The following is a 22,941-nucleotide window of genomic DNA, read 5'->3' as shown; positions in this document are numbered from 1 at the left end:
CCTCATCACAGAGTACTATTCATCTTCAGGAAATAGCATGCTCTGTGAGATGTGTTTAAGTTGCGCACGTCAGAGGAGACGGAGGTAGCGAGCTAACCACTGGCCTCTTGCTGGTTTTCGAAGAGAAGTCGGCAGAAAGAAAGAAAGGGAATGAAAAAACTAGAAAGAGTTGCTCTGTTAAACATGAATTTGAAGCATGCATCTACTTCTTAGAGAAGTTAACTGGTGTATATTCAAAGAAGCATAATAAACCCCAGGTCAGTGTCATCATGGCACTTCCATGTATTGTCATTACAGCTCAGAGGAGGCCACAGCCCTGAGGAGAGATCTTCACCTCTGTCAAGTTGTGTCAACCTCCATAAAATGTCTCTGCCCACAGCACACGCAGGCAGCGCCGATTCTCTGCCCGTAGCACACAGAGCATTGCCGGAGAGCCGATGCTAATTAATGCTAACAGGTCCGTCACAGCATGACCAGAGTAAACACAGATTGAGTTCAGAGAATTTATGTTCAGCCGGCCCGACGCACATCTGGAAACATCATTTGTCAGCGCGAATCAACGTTCAACTCTTTTCACACGTGGTGCGTTGAAGCAACACATGTTTGATATAACCGTCCGCTTTTGTAAGCTGTCGAGAAGCACGGAGTGAAAAAAATTAAAAGAATAAAAAGCCACACGGAAACACTGAGTTCATGTGTTTCTTTCGCACACAGCTGGACATGTTTTGCCGAGTATGTCACCAAAATTTGCGCCGATGTCAGTGATGGATGTCCCTTGGCAGGCCCGTACCTCAGAACCTCCCTTCAGAGGACTTTTTGAGTGTTTGAGCATCCATCTGGAGTGGACTTCATTTATAGACCAGACACTTAAAGCATGGTCATTGTGACACGGGATAGATTTTAAATATTGTTCGGCGTAAAAAAATCCCTTCATGTCAAAGGAAGGCCGGAAAGAAGGAAGTATTTTGTGGGAACAAATGGAAGAAGAAAATATGTGAGTGGGCATTTAAGAAATCCACCGTCTTATGGGTCCCTCAGGCCCCCGACCCATTTAAATCTCCTCTGTACTCAGCTAAATATCCTTTAGTTTCTCTGGTGTTTTCAATGTAATTTTCTGCAGACGACTTAACAGGATCGCTGAGCTTCATTTGCTCTGCTGGGAAAAAGCAGAATGAACATCTCTCACCGAATCCGATGCACTCTTTATTTTTATTTCGCTCAATCCATCTGACGACTCTCTCCTCTTCCTTTTACACTCCCTCTTCTCTTTCCAGCTAAAGTGCCACTCTTTTTTTTTTTTGTGAATGGGCACAAAAACGCTACAGTAAAATAAACTGTGAAGACTACAGAGGAAGTAACAGAGAGAGAGAGAGAGAGAGAGAGAGAGAGAGAGACACTGAATAAGTGTGCGTTCTTGCTAAGCTCCTCAGAGGTGGTTGAGGGCTGTGAAAGGCCACATTGTTGATGCCAAGACCCGTCAGCATCAAAGGGCTGATTCAGGTTGTGAGGGGAGACTCTCTTTTTCGCTCTCTCGCTCTCTCTCCCGCTCTTTTTTACACACACTCGCTGTTCCAGTCAGTTCCCTGAAGACCCCAGAAACATCATGGCTTGCTGTTCCACCTCGTAGCCGAAGAATAATATTTGGAAATGATGTGTAGACTCAGTGAGGTCAAGGGGGCACACAGTAGCATGATTCAGAGTGAGAGTGAAAAATAAAGTGAGGTGTTACATATTCCCAAAATTTCTATCTATCCATCCATCATCTGTATCGCTCATTCTTTAAGGATGGAGCAAATCCTAGCTGACAATAGGCGAGAGGTAAGGTAAACCCTGGACAGGTATAGCCAGCGTATCTTAGGACTGACACACAAAGACAAAAAGAACATTGCACTCTCTAATTAACCTAAACCCAATCTGCATAACTTAAGACTGTGGGAGGAAGCTGACGTACCCAGAGAAAACCGGCACAGCCACAGGGAGAATATGCAAACTCCTTAAGAAAGGCCCTGGGTGAACCAGAATTCAAACCTCCTACTGCCAGGCAACCGCTGCACTTCCATACCACCCTCCCTAAACTTCAACTTTACCGAAATACACACATCTCCCATGGCGCAAACATCATTCTTGAATGAAGTGTTGTACATTTTACGAGGCTTCTTTTTCTCAAATTCCCACTCGTGCAACGTGTGCACGAGAGCGAGTGATTGTGTTTCGGTATGTAAATGACATTGTACACAAAATCCTTGTACGCCATTTTTTTCAAACTGAGAAGTCGGGAAAACCTCAGGGCTTATTGAGAGCTTTAATTACACCCGACCAAGGCACAATATACTGGTGACTTCTGTGTGTGAGTGTGTATGTATCAATGAAAGTGTGTGTGTGTGTGCACGTGTGTATTAGTGTCTGAATTAGTAAAGTTAGACACCAGGAGCCGCGCCACCGTGTCAGGATGCGACTTAACGAGCTTTAATAACGAGCTTTAATGAGCTTAATTAGGAATCCATGCAATCCCCATGGAAACGCCTCAACCCCACAGAACCCGGCTCCGGGTCTGAGGAACTTTCAATTGGATTACTGTGGCTAATGTCACTGAGACAACAAGGGTGGAAACAAACAGAGTGCTGGAGAGGAGAGCGGGGTGAGGAGGAGGTGGGATGAACGAGAGAAGGGGGGGAGGGGGGTGTCAGAGAAGGACCTTTGGCAGTGGGGGAATACCTGCTGAGGGATGATGGGAGGAGAAGGGAGGAGGGAGAACCAGCAGAACCAGTAGGATTAGTGTCGCTCAGAGATTTGACTTGTGCAGTAGACCAATGAGAACAAGCTCCTACATTTACACCTTCTAGTTTAATTTGCAGATATGTGGATGTACAATGATATAAAGATTCATAGGAAAATCAGCAGAGGAGTTACAGGTGCATTTTACCATCGCCAAGGACGTTGGTTGTTTTTTTTGTTTTCAAGCAAGATTACGCAAAAACAACTGGACAGATGATAACAAAACTTCCCATGGAATCTTGTTGATGGAAGTATACTCTCATTTTGGCAACTTATGGACATGTGCTACAAACTGCTGCAGTATTTTAGAGGCGTATCCCTTATGTCTTTCAGCCCCTCTCCCTCGTCCGTCTCACTGAGATCAGTTGCCTTGCGGTCACAACAGGGAGGTTCGGTAAAGTGCAGCCCGACAATGACGGAGTGACCTTTCAGATAAGCATGATAAAGCTGCCCATCCCAGCTCTTCCCTGTCCCTCCCCTGTAATGCGCACTACACACACACACACACACGTGACACACGCACGGGCAGACATATCTGATGACCTCCTCTCTGACAAGTCCTCCCCAAGGGATTTTTTTTTTTTTACCCATGCACACAAACTTGACATCTTCTCAGGCAAAGGATCATGGGGTGTCATCTGGCAGGTAGGATATCTGTGGACCCTGTGAACTGGGAACGTTGGGGGTTGCGTGACCTTAGCGGTTACTTAAAGGTCGCAAAGGTCTCTCGGACAACACAGTGCATCTATACATGCGGCGAGGTCATCTTTCACCATCTATCTGCTGCATTCTCTCATGCCTAAAGCAAGTCCCCTCTTGGTCTCCCTATATATAGTTCCCTCGCTTCCCTGGATTCTTTGTGATGTCCTGCTGTGCCGGAGAGAGTCTGGGGCTCATCATTATAAATCAGCCTGTTAGAAGGAATAAAATTTTAAAGAGCTTCTCCCTGGATTCAAACTGAAGTCTCCATTAGTGGGGCCGGAGCAAATGGTTGCTTGCATGGCAACACATGGCAAATCAACACAACAACCCCTTTAATCACCCTCTCTCGGCCCTTTTGTTCTCCTCCCCTGTCTTCCTCCCCTCCTCCGTGCCGTCTGATAAAGTTCACTAAAGTCTTTAAGGAGGAAAAATAGTCTGAATGGTGTTTACTACAGCCACGTGATCAAAATTTATTGTTCATTACATCTCCATCCACTGATTACATCTACAACTCCCCCCCCCCTTATCTACCGGAGATCCTTCGCAGAGATTTACTGTCCTAACCTTGCGTACGTCAGCATAGGTCAAGGTAGATTAGTGGGCAGGTCGGACGGCAGAGTGAAACCTTGTCGTATCGCACCGCGGTCCCTCTGCTGACAGGGCCGCAGATCGCAGGCAGTGGGGATGCGGGATGAAGCAGGAACAGAAACAGGGCCACACAGCAGGAGTGCCCAGAAAGGCACTGATTAGAAGGCAGAGAGGCAGATGCAGACAGTACGACAACAGAGGATCCACTGCAATACACCACTTTCAGAACGCACATGCATACACACACACACACACACAGAGAGAGAGAGAGAGACACAGTCTATGACATTATTTCATGTCAGCCTTGAGGGAGAGCTGAACTCCTCGCCTCATCATCCTCCTCCTCCATCGCTCTGTTCTTGGCCTGCCGCACGCCTCCGGGGCCAGCGAAGGCAGCGATTAACGACAACAGGGAGAGTGTGCAGAAGTGTGTAAGTGTGTGTAAGGCCCTGATCGTTAGAGCGGCCAACTTGTGTAATACAATTACAGAGGCTGCAGAGAAACTGCTAATGTGCACACAGGCAGCTCTGTCAGATGGATCAGGTATTGAGTTTTCTATGCTTAATTCACTTTCCGGCACACACATGGGTGCATTAGTTAGATTAGAGTGGCGGGGTGGGCTGGGGGACGGGGAGGTGGGGGTCGGTGTACCGCCGAGCCGAGCAGATTTGTTTAGTGGTGGTTGTCAATTACAACCCTGACCCTTGCGCTAAATGGCTGCTCATCCAGCGGGGAGGGAAAAAAAACAGAAGAAAGCAGACAAAAGCCAGACGAAATTGGTAAAGACGTGGCCATTTGCTGTGGAAGATAACAAGTGGCATGTTGTGGAGTAAACAATGGTCGAAACGGTGCGCGTAATGCTACACCAATAAAGCAGAGTGCTGGGGCCTGAAAAAAGCGACGTGACCATCAGTAAGACCAGCGAGGCCCCGTTATCACCCGAACGCTGCGGTAATGCAACGGTACAAGGCCAGTGGTAGATGGGTACTTAAAAATATGAAATGGAAAACAAATGATTCGATTTGTCCTTTGGAAAAGTCTTGTGCAGTTTAAGAGACTGATTGTGGATGCAATCACTCATAACTACTAACCCCTTGTACTTTTTATGGATTGCATAAAAGCACTGAATTCGACACACTGTGGATCAAATACACAAAACTCTGAACAACTTATTTTGATTAAAAAAAGAAAAAGGAGAGCTATTTCAGGTATTTGCTTTAAATTGTTTCTCTCATACAAACATATTCATCCCTGTGTCCTTGCGTCTACGCGGAGTTGTTTTTCCCACTAAAGCCGGAGCCACTCGTCTCAAGGGAATTGGACTCGGGACGGCACAATCACAACGGTGGTAAAGAGCGGCATTGTTACTCTCTTCCAGATGATGATAAATAAATGAAATCTCACAGCAGCTCTTTTCCTCCAGTAGCTAAATGAGCAGCGGGAGGGGGGCTGCAGTTTCCACAGTAAACACCTCCCTCCCATGTAAACACGTATAATCACAACAAGATGGCCAGTGCAGCTCCGCTCGTAATTGTATCACTGAAGTGAGATGAGTGAGTTTTTAGGAGGAGGGGGGGGGGGGGCATTATTGCTGTTGCAGCTGATTGAATTAAAATGTCTGCTTCACTCCCGAGAGACCACCCGGATACAAAGGACAGAGATGTCTGCCTCTGACTTGAGGCCGTGCAGCAACAAATAAACTTGGAAGCATTTACAAAAACTCTTGTAAATGCTTCTAGGCTGTGCTTCTAGGTTTTTTCTGTCTGACACCCAGCTTCTTCTAAGAGTGGGGGGGGGGGGAACAGGGCCAAAGGGAAAGGAGAAATGAAGAGTCAAGTTGGATGAGACGGGCTGTGCCAAGAAAACATTTAACCACTGATGGATGTTAGACAGCTACATCCCCTCATTGTGACACATCCATCACAGTGCTGATCACTTTTGTCCTCCCACATGTCCGGCGCTTGTTACCGGCTCCTGTGCATGTCAGAAGGGCTTTGACCAACTCGCTCGACCACTGACTTTAGACAGAGCAGCGTGTGTCAAGGGAGCGACCGCTGACGCTCCCTGGATCTGACACGGCCCCGCTGAAATTCCTCAGACAGCGTACACTGCATTCTGTCAAGCTCTTATTAAAACAAACTACGGCCAAAATGGAAGCTACAGTGTAAATATCCCAACTCGACTTTCTCATGGCCTCGCCCTCAAATTCAATCAACTTGGAAACAACATGCCAACGAGAAAAATGGAAGGGGCGAAACCAAAACCAGGTTGCGCTGGTATCTGGCGTTTCACAAGAGCTGCAACACAATAAGGTTCGGATTAAACCGCCAAATTTCACAAAAAAAAATTGCAGAGGGATTGAAACGCGCATCGCAGCCGGTAACGCTCAAAGCTGCCCAATCCTTACAACACATTGGTGTGTTCAACATTGTTGCATTTGTTTACCAGATTCCTGCCTCTTTTCCATGAACAAAAAGCCACACAAAGCCGCCCAGAATAGCTGTGGGTTAATGTGCCTCGAATGTGGATGCTCTCAGTTTGTTCATCCTGTGGGTAAAAGCCACGCAGCTTAGGAGTGGCTCCTCTATCTCCGTCTCATTCCTATTCCTTGTCTCAGCCTCTTCTTCTGGCCGGTATCACTGCCTCTGTTGGTACAGGTCTTGTGCGCGGAGCAGGCTGCTAAATAAAACATTTGGCGTGGTAAAACAGCGATAGCAAAAAAAACAACAGTGGCGAGAGCGGAAAAGCTCGGGAAGTCTTTGCAGACTTGTAAAAACCAGAATACCATGATTTAGTAACGGGCAGCTTTCTAAATGAGAGGCGCGAGGAATGCGTGCAGTCGGATTTTAAACAAGCAGCTACTGAAGGGAACTCATCAGGAGGTATGATTTACCAGTGCACTGCTCCTTCCTTTACGCGGCAGAGGTTACCCTGTGTTGGCCTAACCCTCCGCATCTCAACCCCCCCCTCCTCGTCAGCTTTTACCTGACAGATCGGTTTACCTCACGTCAGCCTAAAAACCATGGGAACCCCTATGCATGGTGTGTCACCGCTGAATTATCGGTTTCCGCTGCACATGGTCCGGCATATCTGCAGCAAGCCATTACGGTGTATCGGCTTACAGCGAGCGTGCTGACGCCATGTGCAGCTGGTACTGTATGGGGTCATAGTTTACCGAGGCCTGGAATTAGTGAAACAAGTCCGTCATCTTACTGAGCGTGGTCACTTTTTCCAAACGGATCGAATTTCTCCATCAACTTGACTTCGGGGGGCAAAATCCTCAATTCTCTAAGAGCAATGCTCCCCACCACACTGCTGGCCATGTGTGTCGGCACAATCCCAATGGATTCCCAATAAAACTAATAAAAAGAACATGTATACAAAAATACTAACAATTCATCATCCCCCATATTACTACTTGCAAGTCATAAAAATGAATCCATACGCTTGAGCAGAAATTGATCCTTCCTGTTGCGATACTGCTGAGGGCATGTCCTAATCTGTAGGCAGCACGGTGAGGTCGGGTATTGGCATACATGCTGCAGTAAGTGTCTGTACCAGCATTGCGGGTTCCATGCCTGAACAGATTGGGAGCCTGGGGAGGTTAAACAGCAAACAAGACTTGTGTGTTTACTGTAGGAATTTGGAGCAAGAACGCTCCTCTGTATACAAAATAGGGCCAATTCAGACATTTGACCTGGTTTAGGAAAGAACTCCTGCATTTTTTTTTTTTTTTTCTTCCTCTTTCTGCATCTCGGAGCAATCATCACAACAACATCCATTATTCACCTTCTGCCTACTGTTTGGTTAACTCCTTGAAAGGGGCAAACGCACAGCTGGAGGCTCCCGTCAACTGCCAATCCCCGACACGACTTGGAGGATTTGCATTCATTGCAGTGTACATGTCTCCTAATGCAACACTCTCAGCCGACGAAGACACAGAAATATTGTGAAGGCGAGGGCAGCTGCACTTGATTTTTTTTTCTTTTTTTCTTCAATCCTTTATAGAACATCATGTCGGACAAGCTCGGGACCGACACTCTGAGCTCGTTAATAATTCTGACATTTAAAGCGGTGAACTTTCAGAGCGGCGCAGGCTGCTTTCTGCCATTATCAACCTCATCTCCGCAGGAATCATTAAATGAAGAATGCATACAAATCAAAGACAACACAGACACTTAGCCTCGGCGTGGAACCCTCTAATTTGGGGGATTTTCGAGAGGAGGGAAAAGAGGACGAAGGGGGGAAAAGAAGCAGAAGGAGAACAAGAAGGAGGAGGAGGAGGAGGAGGAGGAGGAGGAGGAGGAGGGGATGAAGAAAAAGCAGACGGATCGTAGCAGCTTCGACAGTGTGCTTTACATGTTAGGAGTCATAAAGTAACTCTTCACTGTGGGGCTTCTGTCTGGGCCCCATTTAAATTAGACCCATTGAGTTTGCCCCAGTTAAACACTGCCAGTACTTTAGGTCACCAGGGACTGATCGTGGAGATATGGAAAACACACACACACACACACACACACACACACACACACACACACACACACACACACACACACACACACACACACACACACACACACACACACACACACACACACACACACACACACACACACACACACACACACACACACACACACATATCCACGCTCACAAAAACACACTGTGCAAACACAGGAAAGTGCTAACACCCACCAGCAATCTCGAGTTGCAAACTATTACTGGACTCACAGTAACAAAGCCCCAAATGAAGAAAAGAGGTCACCGAGTATGGGTGTTTGGGTTGAGGGGTGTTGGGAGGTATCGTGGCGGCGGCGGCGGGGGTTGGGTGGTTCACAGGACGTTTTCCACGATGCTGGTCATGAATTCCACAGTGTTTGCTGAGACTTGCACGAAGTAATTACCCAAAAAGACGTCAAAGATGCCTGCGACAGTCGAGCGTGATTTCAGTAGCGCAGCGTAACTCTTAACACACATTTTGACTCTTCCCGTCTCTTGTAAGCAGGGGTACATGGAGGGTTTGATGAGAAGGGGGTTAATCATACAACGGCGCATACCAATTGTGAAGCTTTAATTTAGCACCTCATTTAACTCAGTAAAAACAACAACTTTACAGGCTGGCATTCTGACACACATTTAATTCTGCCCTCTGGTAATGGTCTGCTCTGTTTAAAAGTCTGGCAGCTCGGTAGATAACAGATGGAAGAAAAATGAAGGGAATTATGAGAAAGATTGATTTCCTGGGGATGAATGGTCTGGTTTTCGCATAGATTTATCTGAAAGAGACTTGGTTATTGTTGAACAAACACACACAGACACACACACAGACCACGGATAGACAACGCGCGCACACAAAAGACACACACCTACACAACATTGCGGTCGTATGGAAAGCAAAGAAAACAGAAGCGCGCTGAATTATGCGAGTCAAAAGGAAAATATTATACGAGGTGATAAGAGCAGAAAGAGTGTGAAATGTCCAGAACACAACAATGACTTTCCCTTCAAAAAGAATATGACTTCTCATCCCTCAGATCTTAATGAATGGATGTCTTTGCAAGTAATTATTTCTTGCAGAATAAACACAAATGTTGCTGGAACTAAACAAACCCGCCTTCTCTGTTGCCCTTTCCCTACTGTCTAGTAAAAAAAAACTTTTGAAAAACAAGTACAAGCATTGTCCTTTTAGACTTCCCGAGCCCATCTTTAAGGAACCGTAATGTAAACCAGAGGCCATAACTTCTCTTGTGGCATCTCAAAGCAGACACAGGAATGGAGGAAGAAAAAAAGAATGACGGAGGAGGGGGGTGGCGGGCGGATAAAGTCCCTCATTTGAGCCCCATAAAGTACAAGGAGGAACAAACATTTATCTGTGGCAAGCCTTTCACTGGATGCTTTAAGAGCACAGAAATAACACAGAGCAAGATGCTGATAAAGTGGAGACAGGAAATGGGGAGCGTGGGTCTCCGGCTCTCATGTTTCAGCCAGGACCTGTGGTCCCCCCCCCCCCCACCTCCCTCTCTCCCTCTCTCCCTCTCTGTTCTGCTGACATACATAGACCACAACCCTCCCCAACCAGACATTAGTGCAGCGTCTGGAAACCACCACCCTTCTTCACAATGCAGAGATGTGACACACTCAACAGCAAAATGAAGCAAGCGCGTCAGTCTGCAGGTATATGAGATGTGCGGCTGTATCCACTCGAGGGCTTAACGAAATAGACGGCAGCTCGCAAAATGACTTATTACAGATGAATATTGTTCCTATTCTTCAGGAGGGTATTCATAGATTTGCTTTAGTCCCATTCCACTAGTGGAGCTGCGGCTCTGAGCACAAGACAGGGCAAAGCCAGGATTAAGGGTTTAGCTTTGTCAATCAGAGTCAGAACAGAGGGGAAGACAGCAGCTGGATTTCCATTCTGGAGAGTGTGCGCTTGATTTCCGTGGAGGCATGAAAATTCAGGTGATTGCCAAAACCTCGGCGCTGCGCGTGTGACTCAGGTGTTGTGAGTCACCTCTGATATCATCTCACTCATTACCGCCTCAGTGGTATGTTGGCCTTTCTCATCAGACCTGAACATATAGCCTGGCTTTAACATCAAAAGGTGTCCCGGCGGCGACTGAGCAGAGGATTGAAAAAAGAACCCTGCAATGAGGATATTCGTACTCTGGACTGTTTTTCTAAACTCTCAAAAGTCAGTCTCTGAACGATCCAATCAGCTACTGAAACTATAATGTTCTCATTTAAAGGAACAGCATGTTTATGGAGATTTTACTTCTAACCAATGGATTGTGGATGCTGTTTTAATACCCCTGTGCGCAGTTTGAGTGTGTGCGTATGTATGTACCAATAATACATTTTATTATTATTATTATTGTGCTGTTGGGATTAGCTCAGTTTCAGTTAATTATTGGAAAGTGGACAGGATCGCTGAAGCCAGACCTTTTATTTCCTACATTTTTACCATTGCATGCAAACGTCAACTACAGTAAAAATTGTTCTCAAGTGTGTTTACAACACTGGCTGTGGGCACGAAACAGGACGTGGTTTAAATGTTTGATCTATAGCAATTTAAATTCTTTGTAAACAGCGCACTTGGAAACTTTGTATAAATTGTAAATTATAAGGTGTAGTTCAGGACCAACCGTCCATTTTGCAGGAATTCAAACGGATGGTTTTCCCCAACTTTGACTGGAGCTTCTACGCGGTCCAATTGAAATCCAACAGGGGAGTTAAGCTGGGATCATCTCACACCTTCGTACCGCACGCAGGGCACGTGTGTCCTAAATTTGCAGTGCACCGTCGGAGCTTCTCTGAACTCGCTGTGCCATATTAGGTCTGTGCTTGCCACGATACCAAGGCTGCTCGGTGCTCCACGCTGGGCTGGGGGGAACCGAGACTGCAGGGAACACGGTTAGAGGACATTGGGGAAATAACAGCATTCCCACCAACTCTGCCTTTTACCGCTCATCAGCACTTTGAGCTTTTAATAGTGTCTGTGTGCATGCATAAGAGCAGCAGCGCTGCAGCAGCGTCTCAAATCCCTAACTCTGTCTATTTTGCACCCTAATCCTCTTTACTAGGTAGAATAGCATGTATGGCAACAGTACAGGACATTGCTGTGTCCACGGATGGTTACATCAGCTAAAGTACGGGGGGGGGGGGGGGGGGATGCTGACGTTTATCACACAATTATAGAACGAACAAGAAGAAAAGCAGATAAGAAATATGGACTTTATTACTAAACTAGAATATCACTCTGAAGAGAGAAAACCCCCAGCACCACAGTCCCTTCAAATTCAATCAAGGTGCAGCAAATTGTACAGACTCATAGGTATCAGTCCTCTAATTACGCCGGATTTTTGCCAACTAAATCCATTATTCCCTGAAAAAAACGTGATGTGTAACCCCACAAGGTAATTATACGGAGGCGTAATAAAAAAAATAAACTTCATTCCCCCCCTTCCACTATCTTTTATTTATTCTTTTTTACCTGTGTTTATAATGACACGTCCTTGACTGATTGACATGTTAGGAACACAAAAATGCAGGAAGACATTAGCGGTTACGCACCGGGGGGGGGGGGGGGCCATGGTGCCAAATTAAAGGGCAGGAGTGGAGTATGTACTTATACTCACTCATGATGTGCTCTGTCAGCCCTGCTGCTTATAATGGCATGAGAAGGGCCACTTAACTCGTAATCACTTCTCTCTCTCCCCCTTTGGCTCTGTCCTCCTCTCTAGTGCGCCCCCTGACCAGCGCCGCCACCCACCCACCCAGCCACTCGTCCAAATTTTCCGGCTCTGATCTCTAATCATAAATGAACTGTAGATCAAGAGCAGGGACAGTGGTCCACACCCCCCTGTCCCCCTCCTCTGGCTGGGATCCCGTAATCACAGGGCTCTCGGGGCGAGTAAGAGGCCAACGAGCCTTTTGAATGACAAATGACTGCACCTCTAATGCATCAGCCGCCTCAACTTTGAAGAGCCATTTTCTGGTGGAGGGGGATATCGCAGGTAGGAAATCAGGTCACCGCCACTATCATCACCCTCACAGTCATTATGTCCCATCTCCTCCTGCCGCGTACTTGTAAGTGGGACTTTTTATGCAATCATTTTCATTTGCGGCCTATGGCCTAAAAAGCACAAATTTCTGACATTGTGATATAGTAAATAAAGCCGCTGGTGCACTTTGACTCACCCTGCTCTCAGAAAAATTATAAGCAAGCCTTCACACGCACACACACGTAGACACTCTCTCTATCTAGGTGGTGCAGTACACACGGGTCAGACATTCTGGCACAGGTCTGCCTGTCAAGTGTTGCTACTTGTGCCGGGCTCTGCTAATGGACTGCTAATAGAAGTGAATGTTGCACTGTGAAGCTCCCCTGTAGTTGAGCGTGTCACACAGGGTGATTAATGACACACTCTCCGTCCCTCCCCTGTCCATCGCCGTCCTCACTCCATATCTTGCTTTCATCCCTCTCTCTCGCTCTCTCTCGCTCTCTCTCAGTCGTTCACTCTCACCCCCTCTCCTACCTCCCTCTCACCACTAATCTTTCTGTCCCATTTGCTTCTCTTGTGTCCTTGCGATCACCCTCTTCTCAGTCTTATCATCACTCCTCTTTTCCCGAGTTTTTTTTTTTTTTTGTCTTCAGCTCTGGAAGGACGGGAGAGTATGGCACACGGGAATCTGGAGTCATCATTACATTACCCTCAAAGTTTGCTTACTTTGAAACGCCTGCAATATGAGAGCAACACATAAAAATGAAAAGGAAACCACGGACAAAAACTTAAAAATGTTACATTGCTGGAACAGTCACTGTTCCACTATGCTGGTTAGAGACATACTCTATACTTTATAAAGATGGACGACTCATCTCCACTTCCTCTTGTTGTGCAAAAATGAATCCAAATCATCCCAGATACAGGAGCCGCCAGTATCGAGGTCCCACTGATACACGCTCTCGATCGATCATGAATCAATCTCAGCTGTCGATCATGACTCTGTTTTTATAGCATGAAATAACTAATTAAAGAAATCTAACTTCTAACGAACTCTTGGATATACATCAATAACAGCTATCTAAAATTACAGAAAAATTATGGAGAAACATTAATTTAACGTGCACTTTAAATTTTTGTTTGGTCCATGTTCCATCCTCTAACATGGAGGAGGGAGGGTCTGTGACCTATGCGACAGCCAACCACCAGGGGGCAATCAAGACGATTTGGCCTCTCTTTTGGGGACCATTTGGGGATCATAACTATGCCTAACAAACACACAAGCATTAGATACTGTGAATTTGGGAGTTTTAAAAAGCCTGCGGAGAAGTTTACACAGGGTCATTAAATACCCAAATTAAACATGATGCATTCTGGGGAACAGTTACATTAAAATATCTTTAAAGTTGACTGAGGCATTAAATGAGCCTCAGATATGACATAGTGATTTAAAATGTGTCCATCAGGGAGAACAAAGAGAGAAAAGTGAGACAGAGAATTTTAATAAATATAATTTGTAAATAAGAAAAGAAAGGTGTAGTTGCACTACAGGAATTTGGCCTCACGACCTCAGTCACAACTAAAATCCTGGTTTACGATGACGGTAACAATATTTGCTTCCAGATGATCCTCACGAACTGTTTCCCAGCCCCGAAAATAGCCACAGTGTGTATATTTGGCTTTTCAATAACAATAGTATACGACATCAAGCGGAGCAGGGACGCAAACTCAGCAGCCACTTTTCACAGTAATTATCACTCACCACCACGTCTGCGGCTCAGCTACTAACCAGCATGCACCTCTGCTCCCCCTCAGCAGAGTCGGACCATACTGTACAGTCTGTTTGCTTTGCCCTCTCCCTTCACCTGCACATGGGCGAGTTTGTTACCGAATCTTAATTTCCTTCAATTACATCAAATTGCCTCGACTTTAAGGGGTGTTGTAATGCTGGCACTGGCAAAAGGCTATCATAGGAGGTAATTTCTAACTACTGCTCCTTCAACACAATGTGCTCATTGTGCGTACATGGGCCCTGTTTATAGAATGACCGCAGTGGCTGTGAAATTAGTGGCCCCAAAGGAGCCAGTTGTCAGGCCACATGGAAGCCTGTTAGAATAATAACGATAGAAATAACATTGGCGTTTACCTGCGCTCTTAAGGCGGCGCTCAGATCGGCCGGAGAGAGAGTGTGTTGCACGCACAACGTCTTACTGTGCGCTGAGTCACAACATTTCAGAAACCGTATAAATATATATTAGAAGAGACTTCAACTTTTCCCTCCATAAACAAGCCTCGGAGGACACATCATCAGAAAGTGGAGAGACGGGAACACGGAGGGAGAGTAAGAAAAGGAAGAGGGAGAAAAGAAAAGCTTCATTGTGGAAAAGCTGAACTTATCCCGGGAAGGCCAGCACCCATGGGCTTAGCTTTATGAATGAAGTCCGCTGCCTGACACGAAGACACACTATGAAAACGTCAGTGTTAACGTGTGTAGCGTGTCGGCCATGAAAAGAAATAAGGAATCGATGAAAGAAAACAACTTCCTCTTCCCCTCTTCATACATTCAACATCTTGAACCAGCACATGCGTCTGCCAAGAGCCAACCGTCCACTTACATTCAATCAAGCTGAACCACATATTACACACTCATAGATATACCACTGTAAATTCCAACATTGAGTTTAATTTAAAAGAAATACTTTGTGTACCCAACTCTGTTTTTATCAGCCTGTTATTAAAACTAGTCTTAAATAAGATACTTGTTCTTAGGGGTCAAAAAAACTTTTTCTAAGTTCATTAAACTCAGTGTGCTTGAGTTTAATGAACTTAGAAAAACCAAGTCCTTGGAAAAGTGTTTTTTTTCAGTGGTGGAATTTAACTAAGGACATTTACTCTTGTACTTAAGCAGCCTACACATTGGAGGATAATTACTTTACTTTGAGCTACTTCTTTTTATCTTACTTTCTACTTCTTCTTCACTACATTTATGAGGAAAATAGTGAATATACTTTTTACTGCACTTCATTTATCACTAGAATATCATCGTTAAAAGCAGTTTTTGTAAATGCGACTGTTCTTTTCCCTCAAGATCCATGAATTATTCCCTGAGAAATCAAGGAGAATGTTGAAAAACACCCCATCTCACAATGTTAAAAGAAAGTGAAAAAATAAATTCCCTGATCTGCCCCCTGCTCACCATCCACACCAAAATGTAATGGGTTCTCCCCTGACCCATACCGCTTTCTTCCACCCACTTCCGCAGTAATCTGTCCATTAATTTTTGTAACATCTTGCTCACAAACAAACAAACCAATAAGCAGAGAAAGCATAACCTCCTGGGCAGAGGTCATGATTTTCAGTGGTGGTTTAGAAATCCTCTTTGAACCCATCTCATCTCGGAGGCAGATTTATTATGTGAAATCGATAAAAGAAAGTGTAGCTACATGGTCAGTCTGTTTCATGGATAGAATAAATCCTAATATTTAAAATCCACCAATTAGGAGCAACGTTTTTTTACAATCTTCTTTTTCCCCACACGAGGAAAACACGCTGCAAACATCTCCTGCAGTTTGTTTCCACATATGACCCTTTCTTCAAGAGGGAGGCATTCCCATCACAACTCTGCACCTTTTTTTAAAAAAAACAACATGCACATAGGACACGGACACAGAAACATAACAGCTCTGCCTCTGTGCTGCGAAGTACAGAAGTTCATCTGTTCTTGCACCGACGGTTTCCAATCAAGCTACTGTCACAGAGCTCTCAGCTACCTCTCTGGCAGCTCCCAGCTTATATCTGTCTCAACCTGTCTCCTTTGTCAAGAGTTCAGCAGGTTAATGAGCGCTCTCATTTCCCCAGCGCTCACTCTCCTGTGTGTGTGTGTGTGTGTGCGTGTGTGCGCGTGTGTGTGTGTGTGTATGTTAAGAGCAAGTCCTCTTAAGGCAAAGTCAAAAGGTAAAAAACAAGCAGCAGCAGCAGCCACATGATATGTACGGAAAATACGTTTCAAATACGCAGGGGAAATAAGGGGGGGGGGGGGGGGGGATGACGTTATGAGGAGCGTCTCGGGGTAAGCGAGCCACTTTAATCACCAGTAGTTTCACACTGAAGAAGTGACTCTCCGGCGATTCGGAAAGCGTGTGGAGCTCATCAGAGCCCAAAAATAGCGAGGGCCCATTAATTAGTCTCAAACAATGTTCTCCTGCTGTATCGACCTCTTAATGGACAGAGGAGGACCTTGTTCGTATTCCCATCCAGTCAATGACACAGGGCTCTCGGGGGGTTTAGGAATGGGTATTATGTCATCTCACCCTTCCCTTCAGAAACCGGACCTGTGCTGTTTTCTCCCCCCACTCTTCCTCTCCTCTTGCTTTTTTTTGCTCATTAACTATGTAGGAGAGAGATGGAGGTCTGGGGCGGCTAGATAAGGTTGCTCGCAGACCCTCATCCCTGTCTCGGCTATGTGCTCGGACCGCAAATTTGAGCGTTGTGTGTTGCTCTTGCATGAGCAGCAAAGCCTTAACCGGAAAATATATTAGGCCACGGAGAAAAACCTCTACCTAAGGTGTTTCCGTGGAGAAGTCTGTCGTCTGCAGTCCCCCCCAAAAAAATCTCCTCAATCCACTCCACACCCATCTCGACATGTTAGTCAGCCTCAGCTCATTCCAAAAAAGAAGCAGTGCAGAGACCACCTACGTTCAACTCCAGCAGCACATACGCACACTTGGCATCTGACACACATGCACAAACACATCATAATGCGCATCCACCCCTCACGCACATGGGTTCCTCCTAGCTGCCTTTGTTTGACAGACAATCCCACTCAGGAGAGAGCAGATTAAGTGAATGGCTTCAGGTGCCGTGGCATTATCTCGGCGCTTTCCATAACTGACGGCAACTCCAGGGTTCACAGAAAATATCTTTCAACGCACGTCTGAGGAAAAAGGCTGAGGACACACCGAGGGTTTAAAATGTGCTTACTGACTGACGCTGACAAATTTTAAAGTCGTTTGAATGAGAAGTGCCGTGTTGAAAGCGAAAATGGATAATTCCTACGTTTCACCGCTTCATATTTCAGACATGTTATTCAGACGACTTCTCGGAACAAAGGTCAGGACAATAACATCTTGCATGTAGCTTGAATCTGATATCAGAGGAGGGTGTGCTTACTCCCAGACAATGAAAATCACATTCGTAGAGTTATACTATTCATTTATACGTCATTTCAGGCCACAGCAATGCTTAATAATTGTGTTATTGTTATTGTTTCGCCATGGAAACTGAAGATCTGAGTGAATGAATGAAACTTCAGCCTCTCATCCTGTGACCTCCTGGTGGAATTACAGTTAAAAACTGGCCAACTTGAATTTAAATTTTGTAGATAATGATAATTATGTGCATGTTATATTTTATATCCTATAGCTTTTCCCCCATCATGTCAGTGCAGAGCAGTATTTGAGGTTGGAATAAGATGGGGTACATTTCATTTTGACCTGAGAAGCTCTGTATAGAGCAGCACTTTGTTTCCTTGGAGAAACCGATATATGACGGATATGCTACTGTTTACAAAATGCTCGTTGTGCTTTTCAAATGAGCAGTATTGAATTTCTTGAATGAAACAGTGGCCACATCTTTTCTGGGTTTTTAAATTATGTTCACATCCCCTAAACATGGGTGGGTCCACTCTGGTTAATGAATTTAAACATGATAAATATGATTTTTTTTTTCAGGGAACCTTTCGTTTACACTTTGACACTGAGTCGTGTATTTATATCATTTAACTGTGAGGGTGTATTAGTCTGCAGTAGGCCCACTTGTTTTGATGCATGCAGGCTACAGGCTGGATTTATCCTCTAATCTTTATGAAAGCCTGTGGCCAAAATGGATGGAAAAACTATTTCTCTGACACGTCTGTGACTAAACTCAGCTCAGGTGGTTCTCTCCATGAGCACCAACCCCTCTGCTGAAGCTCACAGGAGTTTACACAACTTTTTCTTTTTGTAGAGAGAGTGCACGATTCCAAGTTCACGGGTCAAGAAAGTGCGTTTACCTTGAGCCACTGTGAGATCCACAAGGAGAAGCAGCAAAAGCCAGGACGCGGTCCGCATCTCAGGAGAGGGTCCGGGCACTTTCCCTCCGTGTGCGTGAGTCCGTGCGCCGCCGCCGCCGCCGCACCTCATGACGGGGAGTCAAACTCCGCTCAGAGCCAATAAGTCCGACTCTCACTGGGAAAAATGCGCTCAAACACGCGTCGTCGTTGCGCGCCGCAGCCAAATATTCACCCCGGCGCACCAAAAAAAAAGAAAGCAGCTCTGCGTAAAAATGGATCCAGCGCTGTGTCTTCTTACGCACATGCGAAGTGTGACAGTTTACTACGGATCAAGAGGCGGGTGCATCGCCCTCCGTGCGGAGAAGATGTGGCATTAAAACCTGCCTCCGTCCGCTTTCCCCCTGGACGCTGCACTTGGTCTGTGGAGAAGTGTGGATCGATGCCTTAATGGCAAATTCATGCTCCGGTCAGTCCCGCACACACTAAAGCCAAAGTCCTCCGGTGTGTCCCCCCCTCTGTGGCACCTTTCACGCGTGCCGTGTGTGGGAGAGTGTGTGTGTGTGAGTGAGAGGAACATGTGTGTGTGTGCGCGCCGCTCCTTGCGCTCCACTGACAGGACCGAGCAGGAGGAGGAAGGAGCCGTCTCTGCGGGCTACCTTTCTCCTTCAGCCAATCCAAGTGCTCCGGCAAGTGGCGGCGCTGTATCAAAACCTGGCCCGGACAGCAGCGAGGAACGGATGGTGTTGTGTTACTTCTCCGTGATGAGTGGGAGGCTTTGGATCCAACGCGTGTGACAATCACTGATGCTCCGGGGATGATCCTGCAGTCACCTATTTGATTTACTCTCTCTTTCCTATACGAATCCATGAATAGAAACAAAATCTCATCAAACATATTTTAAATGAGATGTATTTATTGCAGGGTTCGTTCTTGAAAGGGATCTATTGGCAGAAATTGAATTTAAAATAATCCTATAGCGATGTTTCCACTAGTGTGTTTCACCTAAATTGTAAGAACAATTTTTTCTTTTCCCTTGAATGAGCCCTTTATATTTAAATAATTTACATCAGGAGAGGGTCCTTTCTACGGAGGCTGCCATGTTTTTTTTTTACAGTCGTCCAAACTGGACAAACTAAACCTTTTGAGTTTTTATGACAACTGAAGGCTACCACAGGTTCTCTTTCATGTTTGGAATGGGGAGGGTGAGGTGAGGGGTGTTCAGCTGCAACATGCAACTTCACCACTAGAGGTCACTAAATTCTACACACTGAACCTTTAAGAAACATTTATTCTCATGGCTCCCATGCAGCCTCTAGAGTGGTCTTCCCTTAGTAATACAAAATGCAGAGTCCGTCAACAGTTTTCAGAGGTCGTTAAAAATGAATCTGTTTCGTAAATATTTTAACTTGGTGTGGTCCTTATGGTTCCATAGTTTTAGTTTGCCCTCTGCGTAGCTTTTATTCTTCTATTGTGTGTGTTTCACTCTGATATTTTCAGTTTTTTATCTCAATGTCTGTTTTGTACAGCCTCTTGTAACTTTGGTTCTGAAAGGTGCTTTATGAATAAAATTTACTTACTTACTTAGTCTAAAGTTAAAGTACCACTACCACAATGTAAAATTACTCCAGTACAAGTATAAGTGCTGCACTCAAAATCCCATCAGTTGAAGTGCAAAAGCATCATCTGCCAAAAGTAGCCCATTTAAAGTATAAAAAGTCAAATTTGAATATCTGCAGTAAAATGTCCATAAACATTATTATATAAGCCCAAAAAACAAAAGCAGCTTTTCACTGTTATACCAGGTTAGAGGTGTTTTCGGTAAACAGGTTTTAGTGTAATCCAGTGGCTGCCATTGAAAACAAAATAGTGGTGGAACCCCTGCAAAGAGTCACAAATCTGAGGGTCATCTGAAGACCATCTTCGTCTCACTTGCTTTTAATTGGAGTTTGAGACATTGTTTGTTTGCTTCTGCTATTGGGCAATATCTTAACTCTCAAATATTTATGATGTTTAAAATTGTATTGCTTTTTGTTTTTTTGGATTTATACCCTGTTTGCTCTTTTATTTTCTTATTTGAGCCTCTTCAGTACTTTGGTCAGCTGTGGTTGTTTTAAACATGATCTGTTAATAAACTTTGACTTGACGAGATGAACTTGAAGAGGAAGGGAGATAAATCAATATTCTAATTCATATACACACACAAAAAAATCAGCTTCTCTCATATTCCTGATTCTTTTTATTCCGTGAGTTATTTGACTAAACCCATTAATTTCATTTGAAGTTGAAAGGGCAAACGTCTCCTGGGCAGAATCGTTAACATCTCATGTATGAAACATGAGCCCAAAACTGTACCAGCGTAACAAATGAAGTGAAGTGGGAAGTAAATATTTCTCTTTAAAATGTTGTATGGTCTCAGAAATTGAAAAACTGTAAACAGATGCTTCCGCTTCCGGATCCCTCTGTGTATTTTGAAAACATAAATTGTCATTAATTTAGTTCAGCCACTGCGACAGGAAGGCATAAATTATCTGCCTGGGTCCTGCCCTGGCCCTTCTTTCAGCCACTCTAATTGTTATTTAGAAGTAGTAATAGCATGTCACAGTGCCTGATCAATAATGAGTTCACCCTAACGGCCATACAATTTCCCACACACACACACACACACACACACACACACACACACACACACACACACACACACACACACACACACACACACACACACACACACACACACACACACAACTTTTGCTTTGCAAGGGGAAATTTGTTTCAGTGATTCCGATAAAAGGCTGATGAGTGATTACATATTCATGACAGATGTCGAGGCAATGCCCCCGACACGGCGTGATTAATGTGAAATATGAGCTTGACACTATCTCCGCACCAAAATGAAACACGATAACTAAAAATATGAATCTAATTGAAGAAAAATGATTTTCTCCTCCCCTCCATCACCGTGTTTTTTAATGTACGCTGATGTCAATGGGCAGCTGTCGTCTTGCTGGCATTTCAATTACAGGTGGGATATGCAGGAAATTGCTTTTATTCTTGACTCAAACTCTTCCAGGACGGGGGGGGGGGAGGTTGTGGTTTGGTTCAGGTCGCCCCTTTGGTGCCTTATCTTGTGTCACGGCGAAGGCCACATCACGATGCCGTCACCAGCTGGTCACATCACAAACCAGGAGTTCTCACATCGTGCTTTCTTCCTCCGCTCCTCAGTCATGCAGTCCTGGTGATGACTCACATATAGAGCTCCATTCTCTTCTTCTTTGCTGACTGGAGTGGAAAGTGGCGAGCAGCCCTCTGCTACTGCTGCTGCTGCCGCTGCAGCCCATCCAATTCAAGGTTAAATGATGTGTGCTTTCTGAAATATCCTCCTGCACACGGCTGTGTACTGAGTTGTCAATGATTTGCTGCCTGTTAACTTGAACAAGTTTTGCCATTTCCCTCTGATATCTTACATCAGCCTCTGCGTTGCAGACTCTGAAAACGGGGAACAGCAACGTGGCTTCTCAAAAAACATCATAATCTCTGTCTCATTTTAGTTGAGAATTTTTCTGTAGAGCATAAACGCAGATAGATCATTTTTAACATGAACTGTTTTCAGCTAATTATGGGCTTTGACATATCTTCTTTTAAATTAGTCGCAGTACAAAACCCTCATAATCACATAGAACTCAATCAACGTACATATTTTATATTCATTCTGTATCGTCTCTTGTTTGCTCTGAAGCTGCGAGGTTTGAAATTGTGTTTACATTTCTTATTAATGCCTCCCAATGCAACTGACTGGCACATATGGCAGCTCCTATCTTAAGGAGTCAGAGATATTTTCCCTCACAGAATGAAGGAGAGAAGGAGAGAAGATGTCCTCTGTTTTTTATGGAGGAGAGGAAAACACTCCTGTAACCTCAAACATCCTTCGCTCACCCCGTGGGAGGGGACATGGCAAGTGCATCAGGAGTGAGGATATCACAGAAATCCTGAGGTGTTAATGCCCCAAAGATTGTTAACAGGCCCCTTTCAGCAAATAACTCTCCTCACATGCACAACTTTGTCGGGGGGGGGGGGGGGGGGGGGGAGCATTTCTGCCCACAGGTCGGCTGCTAGATGGATGTTTGAGTCTCGCAGGAAACTTGACACTGCGGCGCAGGACAACCCCAAGAGGGCAGGCGGTTCTGAGATGCTGCTGGAAGTGGAGCGTCTGGACCACAGAGCTGCCGCTTAAATCCAACATCTTACCCGTTTGAGCTTTCATCTTAACTGCACCCCTGAAACTATGCCTTATTTACACATGACTCACTGTCTGAGTCACTTATC

At 45.1% G+C, this 22,941-nt stretch overlaps 1 protein-coding gene across 4 annotated transcripts in view; it reads right to left on the bottom strand.

The window, feature by feature from the left end:
- Nucleotides 1-19,331, bottom strand: part of unc5c (unc-5 netrin receptor C) — a 118,930-nt gene extending 99,599 nt beyond the window's left edge. For 2 of the 4 annotated variants that reach the window (XM_034601961.1, XM_034601962.1), the window contains exon 1: nucleotides 18,619-19,330. In XM_034601961.1, coding sequence (XP_034457852.1) covers nucleotides 18,619-18,748 — 130 coding nt within the window. In that variant the 5' untranslated portion in view covers nucleotides 18,749-19,330. Of the gene's footprint in view, nucleotides 1-18,618 lie in introns of all 4 variants that reach the window. The other 2 variants (XM_034601960.1, XM_034601963.1) reach the window with 2 other exon arrangements.
- Between the last annotated feature and the right edge of the window lie 3,610 nt (nucleotides 19,332-22,941).

This window comes from Hippoglossus hippoglossus, chromosome 12, assembly GCF_009819705.1.
Source record: "Hippoglossus hippoglossus isolate fHipHip1 chromosome 12, fHipHip1.pri, whole genome shotgun sequence".
In the NCBI taxonomy this organism is placed as follows: Eukaryota; Metazoa; Chordata; class Actinopteri; order Pleuronectiformes; family Pleuronectidae; genus Hippoglossus; species Hippoglossus hippoglossus.
The sequence above is the reverse complement of the archived record's forward strand: the minus strand, read 5'-3'. Positions and strand labels throughout refer to the sequence as shown.